The 11,276-nt window shown below is 39.0% G+C and overlaps 2 protein-coding genes across 4 annotated transcripts in view; both read right to left on the bottom strand.

Moving 5' to 3' along the window:
* LOC107674214 (uncharacterized) overlaps positions 1-3,825 on the bottom strand; it is a 10,096-nt gene extending 6,271 nt beyond the window's left edge. For 2 of the 3 annotated variants that reach the window (XM_016468119.1, XM_016468118.1), the window contains exons 1-3: positions 3,687-3,825; positions 2,988-3,335; positions 1,421-1,989 (exon numbers count right to left, since the gene is read on the bottom strand). In XM_016468119.1, coding sequence (XP_016323605.1) covers positions 1,421-1,989; positions 2,988-3,276 — 858 coding nt within the window. In that variant the 5' untranslated portion in view covers positions 3,277-3,335; positions 3,687-3,825. The remainder of the gene's footprint in view (positions 1-1,420; positions 1,990-2,987; positions 3,336-3,686) is intronic. The other variant, XM_016468120.1, reaches the window with a different exon arrangement.
* A 2,251-nt stretch (positions 3,826-6,076) lies between these two features.
* On the bottom strand, positions 6,077-9,519 carry LOC107674213 (zinc finger protein 578). The gene is made up of 3 exons (XM_016468117.1): positions 8,953-9,519; positions 7,606-7,724; positions 6,077-7,321 (listed from the first exon to the last, which is right to left on the bottom strand). The coding sequence occupies exons 1-3, from the start codon at positions 9,233-9,235 to the stop codon at positions 6,212-6,214; spliced, it is 1,512 nt and encodes a 503-aa protein (XP_016323603.1). The 5' UTR covers positions 9,236-9,519; the 3' UTR covers positions 6,077-6,211.
* Between the last annotated feature and the right edge of the window lie 1,757 nt (positions 9,520-11,276).

Below are 11,276 nucleotides of genomic sequence, written 5' to 3'. Positions count from 1 at the left end.
AAAAAAAAAAAAAAAAAAAAAAACTGAAAAGGAGACTTGACGTCTGAATGGAAGACTGAAATGGAACTGGAGAATTTTGGACCAACTTTACTGACTTGCTGAGGTGGGACTGATTGTCAAGAACAAGAAAGAGAGGTGCTACATCTGATGGTTCATTTACTTTTTCCAACAAAATGCCATTAAAGTTGAAACAACAGGGACACATCACAATTTAAGTGAAGGCCAGGGTACCTTTTTAGTGAAAATATGAATTCTAAATAGGCAAACATTCTCCGGTAAGAGCCGAGGATGTGCTACATACTGTGCCTTTACTGTTGTTGGAGGGAATACATAAAAACATTAAATATATAATATATACCAGCTATTATACATTGATAATACAACAGCAAAATATTTCCTGTTGGTGTAAATCAGTCTTTCCAATTTCTATATGCAGATGTATTAAACCTAAAAGGAAACCTAAGTTTCCTCATCTTTCCATAATGCAAAGATTCCATGCATAACAATTTGTCCAGATCTTTAGTTGTCTCTAAGGTGGAAACGATGGGACATTGGGTCCTCTGCTATCTTCTTGAGTTTTAACAGTGCAGACCATTTATAATATGTAAACATGAATTGATCCAATTCAGAATCAGTTCAAACTGAATTTCCAAACATAAAGTAGATGTGTTTATTTCCCGCCTCTTCCATGGGCTTTCTGTAAATGAGCCTTCATTTGCCTGGGATTCAGAAAGCTCTTTCCACAAAAAGGGCAATTGTAGGTCTTCCCCGCGTGGCTGTGTCGTCCGAGATGAACTCGCAGGTTGGTGGCTCGATTGAATCGCATCCCGCATTGAGTGCAGCTGAAGAGTTTCTCCCGAGTGTGGATGTTCTGATGCTGCCTGAAGTTGCTCATTCGAGCGAAGGCCTTGCCGCAGTGTGGACAGATGTGAGGTCGCTCCCCTGAGTGATTTCGCTGGTGAGCCTTGAGCTCGAAGTTGTACGCGAATGTCTGATCGCACTGCGGACAGCTCAGAGGTTTCTTGCCCTTGTGGATCAGCGAATGAGCCTTAAGGTCACATGCTCTTGCAAACATTTTCCCACAATGGGTGCAATGGTGGGATCTTTCTGCATGGATTTGTTCAGGCGTCCCATGTTTGTCCTGGGAGAAAAACTTTGGGTATTGCTCATGGCGCATTGCTTTCTGGCCTGGACAAACATCATTGTGAGAATAGAGGACAGAACTCTTTGAACCAGGATATCTGTGTCCATTTTCTGGTTGGACAAATGAATGTGACCTCTCTGGTATGCTAGAAAGCATCAGCTCTGTTGTGCATAAATGACTATGTTGTGCCCTAATACCTTGATGTACCAGTGTGCTGACTGAATAAGGTGTGAAATATGGCATGTCGAGAGAGTTTAGACCTGGAAAGCTTTCTACCTGTATCTCCTCCTGATCACAAGGTCCTCTGAGCTCTCCCTGACTCGGATCAGCCATTTCTGCATGGCAACTGTCATCTCTGTTGACGCTGTCCCACACCGGAACCATCTCTTCCTCCTCCTTGACAGGTAGAAGATCCAGCTCTGTTTCTGTTTTTACTCTACTGTTTGGCGAAGACGACGGCAAATCCTCATGCACATCCTGAGCCAAAGGACTTTGTAACAGTTTTGAGTGGTTTGAGTCCATTTCCTTATCAAGAGTAACGGTTTTTCCGGATTTGTCTAAATCACTCACTCTGGGTTTGAAGTCACTAGTGGACTCACTGTGAACGGCTGAATTGCCCAGAAGCCTCTGCAGAAAATCCTGATGAATTTGTGCATTGGAGTTAGGTGTGACGATCTCTTTTGCATTCTGTGGGTGTACATCATTCCTCTCTTTAGAGTGTGAGTGTGCTGTTGTTTGTTTGTTAGACTCCAGGTGTTGTCTGGCACTCCACGCATCTTCAGTTAGTGTAGGTTGATTGGTAGATTGATCTCTCAGGCTTAGGCCTAAACAAAGGGTGTCTGCTCCTGCACCAGAAGAAAGGATACAAAATTAAGGAACAGCACAAAAAGTGTTTGAACATATATACTAAAACATATATATGATATAACTGATGTTCTTAACAGTAAGATCACAGATGCACTGCAACGCATAAATGAGGACTACAATAATTTAAAGAATACTGTACTGACAAAACTGCAATTAAAGAAAGTATTTTGTAATGTAGGAATATAAACCGCTCTTAAAACGTCATGTGATAATGTCAGTGATATAATGGAAAAGCACTGCACACTGTTGTAATTTGCGAATATTTATTAAATTGCAAATTAACCTTTTGAAGTTCTTCAGGCATTTTAAATGCCATGCTTTTCTGGAGAACAAGTCAACTTCCAAGCGCAGGAATATAATAATAATAATAATAATAATAGTATTAGAAATAATAACAACAATAAATTATTATAAAAGGACAGATAGATAGATAGATAGATAGAATATATTATTACAGTTATATAGTATATATATATGTAACTATACACATATATATGTACGTTTGTGTGAGTTAATACGTGTATAAAAATTGATTATTCTATATATAAATTAATAATAATAGCTGTATTTTAATAGTAAATTTTTATTTTTATTAAAAAAATAAAATAAATATATAATATAACAATGGTAAAAGTTTAATAAAAAATCTTTTTCATTGGGTTTTGTTTTTTAAATACTTTAGTTTTGCTTAAATCTATTTTTATTTCAGTGTGAATAATTTTAGTATTTTAACTTGTTTTTTTCAGTCAGTTGCCAAGGCAACATTTCCATTTTTCATGCAAGTTATAAGTTTAATTTTTACATCTCATTTTTTTTTTCCAAGTAATTAATATGTTTTTTAATAGCTTGCCTTCGGGCCTGAGATACTGGCATAGGCTCCAGCCCTCCCTACAAAAGGATAAGCTGTAACGCAAAAGGACTGATGGTTGGATTTTAATAGTTTAAGTCAGCAATAACAACAGTAGTTGTATCTCACCCCGGACTGTCTCTACAGGTTGGCTCTCATCTCTGCTGCTGGAATCTCCTGTTCGGCCACAGTCTGGGCATTGTGTCTTCCTCCCCTGTTCCCATTCCCTCTCCCTCAGTTTACTCTCAGACAACTGCAACCTTCGTTTTAAGACCTCCACCTCCTGTTTACGATGACCCACTTCCTCAAGGAAGCTGTCTTCTACCAGCCTGGTTATCTCAAGCATGGCTGATTTGAGGACGGTCTCCATGACAACGGAGAGCTGAGACTGGAATGTGAGGAAAAGGGCTTCTGACATCGTCCTGTTGCCGTGAGGACACCTTGATGCAGTGAATGACTCCGGTGAAAATAATCACCCTAAAAAGACATAAAGACAAAGTCAGAAAACTACATTATTACTGGCATCACGACGACCAACTAAAACCCGTGTCAAGATGTCCCAAATCTAAATTTTTCGTCAAGACTGTCAGCAGGTGGGCGTTTTGTTATTGTTGTTTATGCAGCCACGTGCATGATACAACATACAATCTGATTATTACGGCAACGCTGCAAATTCTGTTATTAGAAATACGTCTACGCATAACGAATATTTTCACTTGGTTTTCAATAGAAAATAAGTGACCCTCTCTCTTCGGGCCTTTTATGTAAAAAGTAAATGAAATGAACAGTGACAAATAACAAAAGCCACACAATTCAGACAGTAAGCACCTTATGAAAACGATCCTCTCGCGTAGCGAATTTCTCTGCAGGCACCCGCGGAATAACGTGAAAAGCAAGTGTTTGTGCAGAAAAACGATCGTTTATGTTGACAATGTCATCTTAAGCGGAAGCAGAAAATGTTGATGGTTTTCTGTTACTGCCCTCCAGTGGACTGGATGACGCCGCCGCACAATAGTGTGTGCTGCATGTGCATTAGTGCGCTGGACGATGTTTGGTTTATCTGATCTGTGCTGTATAAAAATGGCAACAACTTGACTGTAATGGATGTAAATGGATCTTTGTTCCAATCAATTTCCATTCTACGTGTGTCACATCGGGTTCCTATGTAGGCTACATGTAGTGACTTTGACTAGTTAGGTACGCAGGAGCTAACCCATTAAGGGCCTTATAGGAAAGTAATAATATTTTGTAACTGATACGGAACTTAATAGGTAGCCAGTGCAGAGACTTTAGTATCTGACTGGCAAAAAAATATTATGAGCAGAATTGAAAAGTGACAAAAATGTCTGACGAATCCTTCATTGAATGATTCACGGAATCCATCAAAGCGGCTACTGAATCAACAGATTCACTTACAGTTTAGTTTACTAGTTTGCAAAGCACATCAGCCACTGAACCCACATGAACCTTGTGTTTTTGTCTTGATTTGAACACTTCAGTGATGAATTCTGGTTGCACATCATGCAATGCACATCATACTCACTGACGCTTCTTCAAAGTGTTATTGAAGATCGAAATCATATACAGAACAATGAAGGGCATGAATGGTCAAACGTATGCCATAATATAACAATACAGTTTTCTGCTTTACAAGGCACACTAAATGACATAAACTCCTCTAAATGACATATAATAAACTCCTTGTGAACCCTTCTTCATTTAGGGATCACACTTGGATCCTCGGCATTGAGTGCAACTTTTTTTAATGAAATTAACAGATTTTGTTTTAATTATATTTATTCTTTAATATTTTCTATTGTGAAGGGATTGCATGGTACTAGACAAGACTGACCTCTAATATATGCACAATTTAATTATATAAAATGTTACAAATATTAGAAAAAAAATATTTTACATTGTAACAGTTAATTATCAATCATTGGATACAGTGTTTAAGTAAAAAAATATAGCAAATGTTTTTTTTTTTTTAATCCAATTCATGGAAGTCAGAATGATGCCACCTGGTGGGAGAAATAGAAAAAATCACATGTCCACGCTGTAGCCCTATAGGCTGTGTATTCCCTAATTGCTTATAAAAGTATTTTAAGACATACTTTATTAGGTTTTGCATTTTACCATTTAGCCTTTTCTAAATTATGTGAGATTGTTTGTGTGTCCAGATAGCAAGTGTCACAAAAAAACTGGATAACACTAAAAAAGTGTTGCATCATGTTTCATCATGTGCTGTAACCACTTAGTATTATTTTATTAAGTGCAGTAGGAAAGGAGAATGTGCCAGTTCTCAAAAATGACTACATGAGAACAACTCATGACCCATGTACATACCAAACAGATGGAGAAGTATTTAATTTTGCTGACATGAACATTACAAAACAACACATACTGTATATGACAGAAATGGAGACATGAACTTCCTGCCATTTGGTCCATTTAAAATGCAATTTCATCATTTAGATTTTTAATTTTCACAGAAAAAAAAAAAGATAAAATAATTGTAATTACAGTCATAGAGCCTGTAATGTACATGGCTTACTGTGGTGTACCTAAATCACCAATAATCTGTTTGCATGCATTACTGGAGAAGTTTGCTCAGTGTGTGGCATTAAATCAACAAAAGATATTAAACTAAAAACAGATGAGAAAGTAGCTTGAATGTGGTTTACCTGCTATACTGTCACTCATTCGTTACGTTCTAAAGAACACTGGAAACATGCCATTTAATGCCATTACATTTCAAAATAGTTATCTGAAGTTTAGCAGGTGCTTTCGTGGGCCCCCCGCATAGGTTTGAACCTACAACCATTGACATCTAAATATGAACATGTAACTATTGTAATAAATGTGTACAACATAAATGTGTTCTTCAAGCAGTTTCACTGGGTATCTAGTAAAGGAAAAGAAAAAAAAGAGCAATGCACCATTATATATGCACCATTTCAAAGAGCTAATGCTACGCATCTGAATACACAAACAAATCAAAAGGGATCTAATTTAACAGTATATACTTGAGTAGTTGTGTTGTATTCATAAAGGCTTGTAAAACTCCTATTTGAAGTGAGATAAACACTTTAAATAGAGGAACCACCAAACCACCATGAATAAGCAGAGACAATTTCCAAAGTATGGGTGAAACTGCCCGGGTCATGGTTCACCCCAAAATGTACAAAAAAAATAAAAATAATTTTGCATAAAGAATATATATGTTTGTGTGTGTGTGTGTGTACCTGGTATTCCCTACATTATGGCGACCAAATGTCCCCACAAGGATATTAATACCAGTAATGTGCAATGTGAAGTAACAGATTCTACCATTATCACACCTCCATGTCTCGTCATACATTAGAGTGAGTGAATTCAGAGTGAATTCTCTGATGTCTCTTCAAGTTGCATTTCTGAGTAAACCTTTTCCCACAGTCTGTGCAGATGTAAGGTCTCTCACCAGTGTGAACCCTGCGGTGTGCTTTCAAGTTACTCAGTTTGGTGAAACTCCGTCCACAGATGGTACAGCAGAACTGCCTCTCACCTGTGTGAATCTGTTGGTGAGCTCTGAGGTGACACAGATGAGAGAAGCCTTTTCCACACTGGCTGCAATTGTGCATCGTCTTTGCCGAATGGTGCCGCGTGTCCCCTTGAACCCTCATACTGACCAACTGCGGCAGACTTCTTCCTGGGTGTACAGTATTGAAATTTCTTTCACCTGTAGCGGCTCCTTCAGGATACTGACGGACATGAGGAGGTTTTGTAGCAGGAAGGGCTTTGCAGATGGACTGTACCCGGTCTATATCAACGGCGCCGTGATCCGTCACAACTGAATTGGGATGTAGAAGAATTTTTGTGTTCTTCCTAACGGGTGATCTGAGATGCTGCATGGTTTGTGGTGCAAGACTCTGAACCTTGATGGGAGGCGCAGGATACGAGACTCGCTCCTGTACTTGAGGTCTAGGGGTGAGAGGATCTCCAGGCTGAAGATCTGACTGTGTTTTCTTAGCACTGTTATGAGCAGAAACCACCTGAGGCCTGATCCTTTCCATATCTTCCCAGTCTGGTGGAAGCATCACTACAACTTCCTGTTTAACAGGCCCTGAGTCTATGCTGCCCACTTGCGGTCTCAAACCCGGAGACTCTGAAGATACTGAGGTCCTGACTGGTTCTGGCTGTGAAAAGGAAGACCATGCTGAAGGGTCTGTTTTAGGGTCAAACCATTTTGGGAGGTTTCTGTGTCTGACCTCATCTTCATCCCCTGGTCTTTCAGTGCAAGATGTGCCACCTGGTTTGTGGTCAGAATCTGGATTGCGGAGTCCATTGGTCTCTTTAACACCGCTCAGAGGATCTTTTTGTTTGTGTATTTGAGGATGTATCACTAGACGAGCTTGCGGGTCTCTAGCCTCTGTTGCTTCCTCTTTCACTTCTCCTCCAGGTTTAGGTTCACACACTTGAACAGTCTGTCATGCACAAAACACACGTGAATTAGAAACTACTCAAAAATGATACCAACATATTTTTTAACATAACATCTCAGCAAACTACAATGGCCCAGTATTTGGCTATTATATTTGGACACCTAAGCCAAGCTTAAAATGCATGAATTTTATTGCATTAGATGATATCAAATCAAATGGCATGTGCAAAAAAAAAAACACAGATGCTCTCTGACACTCAAAAAAGTCCAAATATTTTTTGTCTTCTGGGCCACTGGATATTACCAGTAAAACAATACCATACACACATTTTGTTTAGATTCTGGAGTTGCTGAAGGCTTCTCCTGATTTGCGCTTCCCTTGGGACTGCACTTCCAGCTACTGTCAGAGGCATTTTCCTGCTTTACAACCAGTGGGTGGTCCAAACCTATAAAAACATAAAATAAAAAAATGAAAACAATAATAATAATAATAATAATAATAACAGAGCAGCATTCAGTCTCTAATTAATTGTTGGACTTAACCAAGCTTATTTAATTTAACTGAATATGTGTAATGTGGTACATGGGTCAAAGACGACTCCGGGCCACCTTGGGGGCCTCAGAAAATTTCCAAGGGGGCTACAAGATTACTTAAAAGTATTTAAAGGCACAATATGTAAGATTTTTTTATTAAAATATCCAAAAACCACTAGAACAGTGTTATATATTTTGCTGACTTGTGTACTTACATTATCCCAAATGTTTCGAAGAATGTTTAAATCCAGAGAAATCAGCAATTTTAACTAGTGACACAGACCGTGTCCATAGTGTCATTGTGTCGCCTGCCAATGACGTCATAACCCCTCGATTTCCAGTTTTGTTTTGTAGAAAACATGGAAACACCAAAGACGCTTTAATATGTTGTGCGTTTTAATAGACCGGTGATGACCGCACAGAGTAGCATTATAACAGAACTTTCAAATGTATCTAGTGTGATAAAACAGCGCTGCTTTACCCCACATACGCACGACCGGAAGGAGCGGAAGCGGTCGACTGTGGCATAATAAAAGCTCCGCTGCTTTCAAGCCGTGTGTCACGCTCGTTCATCGGCCTCATTTCGCTTCGACGGCTTTCAGCCTCACCCTGCTTCATTCTACGTTAATAAATCATTAGCTCATCCATGAACATGATTTCTGCCCGAGTCCCGTCAGATTGCATCGGCTGTGGGGATGAAGACCACAACTCCCATGATTCCACACTCAGTCACAGCGTCATCAAACTAAGCCTTTGTCTATTTGTTTATTTTGAATACACGCCCTCTAGCTGCGAAAATTACATATTGTGCCTTTAAATTAATAAATTATTATTAATAGATGAAAAGGCTGAACCACTGCTTTAGATCCTCATTACTTTAAGTCAAGGTCATTAAGTTCTTATAAAATATAACAAATATAATACATTGAATGTCTAGAAACTTGTACAGAAAGGACGTTACTTTTATATTTTTCCAACCATTTGTTTGTTCATACAATTATTATTGAAAATGGCATACACATTTTGTATAAATGTATGAAACTAGAGGCAACACACATTCTTATTTTTTATTTGTCATTGACCCAAGTAAGCACTGCATACCTAGCGACGGTCCTCTTGGAAAGTCATGTTTCTACTTACTGCTCTGTGATTCGGGGCATCTGTGTAGCATCCTCCTCCTGGACACTGCTGTCCGACCACAGTCCACACACCTCACCCTCTTAAACCTCTCCCGTTCTCTCAGCTTGGCCTCCGACAATATCAGCCTCCGTTTTATCACCTCTGCCTCTCGTTTGCCTCGATCCATCTGCTCCAAGAAGCTCTCCTCCACTAACCTGGTGATCTCGTACATGGTGGTCTTGAGGACAGTTTCCATGACCGCAGATAGCCGAGTCTGGAAGGTGAGTACCAGCGTGTCCGTCATCCTGGATCCGATCTACTCGAGCTAACGTTAGTTCTTATAAAGATAAACTGATTGCTGAATGCATAGAGACAACGGTGATCATGACATTATTGACCACCCATGTTGATTTCTATCTCAAATATTTTATTTTCTATTGAGTACTCATTTCACACGAGTATTTTGGGAACTTAATTTCACAGTAAATATTGCACTTCACACTTTCACGGCCAGTCAATCAAACCCCGATGATAAAATCCTCAGTGTTAGCATTGAGCTCATTACATCTGCCTGACAGTATGAACCGCGAGCAGAAATAAACGTCCTTTTGGCACGAGTAGCTGTCGCACAATGTCTAGATGACTGTAGTACATACTATCTAGTTTATTTTGTGAATGTGTGAATCACTAGATGCTTGACTAATGCATCATTCAGCACATCAGGACGAAGCGCAGCGCAGCTGAGTAGACAATGAAATCTTTAAAATGACATTTGACTATGTAACGCTGAAGCAGAGAGCTAAAAAATGGACTGATATTGCATGTCACACATTGCATATTTGAACAAATATATATTTGGTAGGTTTCCTAAACCGAAATAAATACATTTTTCAAAATGAGTATTGTAGACAATCTCTGGCCACTTTACATCACAAGTAAACAATATTCACACTTTTAAGTGATGAAAAGTTGGCCATAGCATAACTTAAAGGCATAGTTCAACCAAAAAAATGAATATTCTGTCATCATTTACTCACCCTCAAACCCGTTTTGCTTTATTTCTTCTACTAACACACAAAAGAAGACAATCTGAAAAATGCTGGAAACCAAACAGATTATATGGAGGAAAAAAAACTGACCATTTGAAAAAGAAAATCTTCTTTTATGTTCTACAGAAGAATGTCATTCAGGTTTTAATTGACCTAAGGGTGAGTAAATTATATTTATTTTGGGGTGAACTATCCCTTTAAGAAAAACTAAATCAAATCATGCAGAAGACATAACTACAGTGGTGTGAAAAAGTGTTGGCCCCCTTCCTGATTTCTTATTTTTTTGCATGTTTGTCACACTTTAATGTTTCAGATCATCAAACAAATTTAAATATTAGTCAAAGATAACACAAGTAAACACAACATGCAGTTTTTAAATGAAGGTTTTTATTATTAAGGGAAAACAAAATCCAAAACTACATGGCCCTGTGTGAAGAAGTGTTTGCCCCCCTGTTAAAACTGTGGTTTATCACACCTGAGTTCAATTTCTCTAGCCACACCCAGGCCTGATTACTGCCACACCTGTTCGCAATCAAGAAATCTCTTAAATAGGACCTGCCTGACAAAGTGAAGTAGACCAAAAGATCCTCAAAAGCTAGACATCATGCCGAGATCCAAAGAAATTCAGAAACAAATGAGAAAAAGTAATTGAGATCTATCAGTCTGGAAAAAGTTATAAAGCCATTTCTAAAGCTTTGGGACGCCAGCGAACCACAGTGAGAGCCATTATTCACAAATGGCAAAAACAACCTTCCCAGGAGTGGCCGGCTGACCAAAATTACCCCAAGAGCACAGCGACAACTCATCCAAGAGGTCACAAAAGACCCACAACAACATCCAAAGAACTGCAGGCCTCACTTACCTCAGTTAAGGTCAGTGTTCATGACTACACCATAAGAAAGAGACTGGGCAAAAATGGCCTGCATGGCAGAGTTCCAAGACGAAAACCACTGCTGAGCAAAAAGAACAAAGGCTCGTCTCAGTTTTGCCAGAAAACATCTTGATGATCCCCAAGACTTATGGGAAAATACTCTGTGGACTGACGAGACAAAAGATTTTGGAAGGTGTGTGTCCCATTACGTCTGACGTAAAAGTAACACTGCATTTCAGAAAAAGAACATCATACCAACAGTAAAATATGGCGGTGGTAGTGTGATGGTCTGGGGCTATTTTGCTGCTTCAGGACCTGGAAGACTTGCTGTGATAAATGGAACCATGAATTCTGCTGTTTACCAAAAAAGCCTGAAGGAGAATGTCCGGCCATCTGTTCGTGACCTCAAGCTGAAGCGAACTTGG

This window comes from Sinocyclocheilus anshuiensis, unplaced genomic scaffold (assembly GCF_001515605.1).
Source record: "Sinocyclocheilus anshuiensis isolate Anshui unplaced genomic scaffold, SAMN03320099.WGS_v1.1 scaffold728, whole genome shotgun sequence".
Taxonomy (NCBI): Eukaryota; Metazoa; Chordata; class Actinopteri; order Cypriniformes; family Cyprinidae; genus Sinocyclocheilus; species Sinocyclocheilus anshuiensis.
Note: the sequence above shows the minus strand (reverse complement) of the source record. Positions and strands in the feature narration are given on the sequence as shown.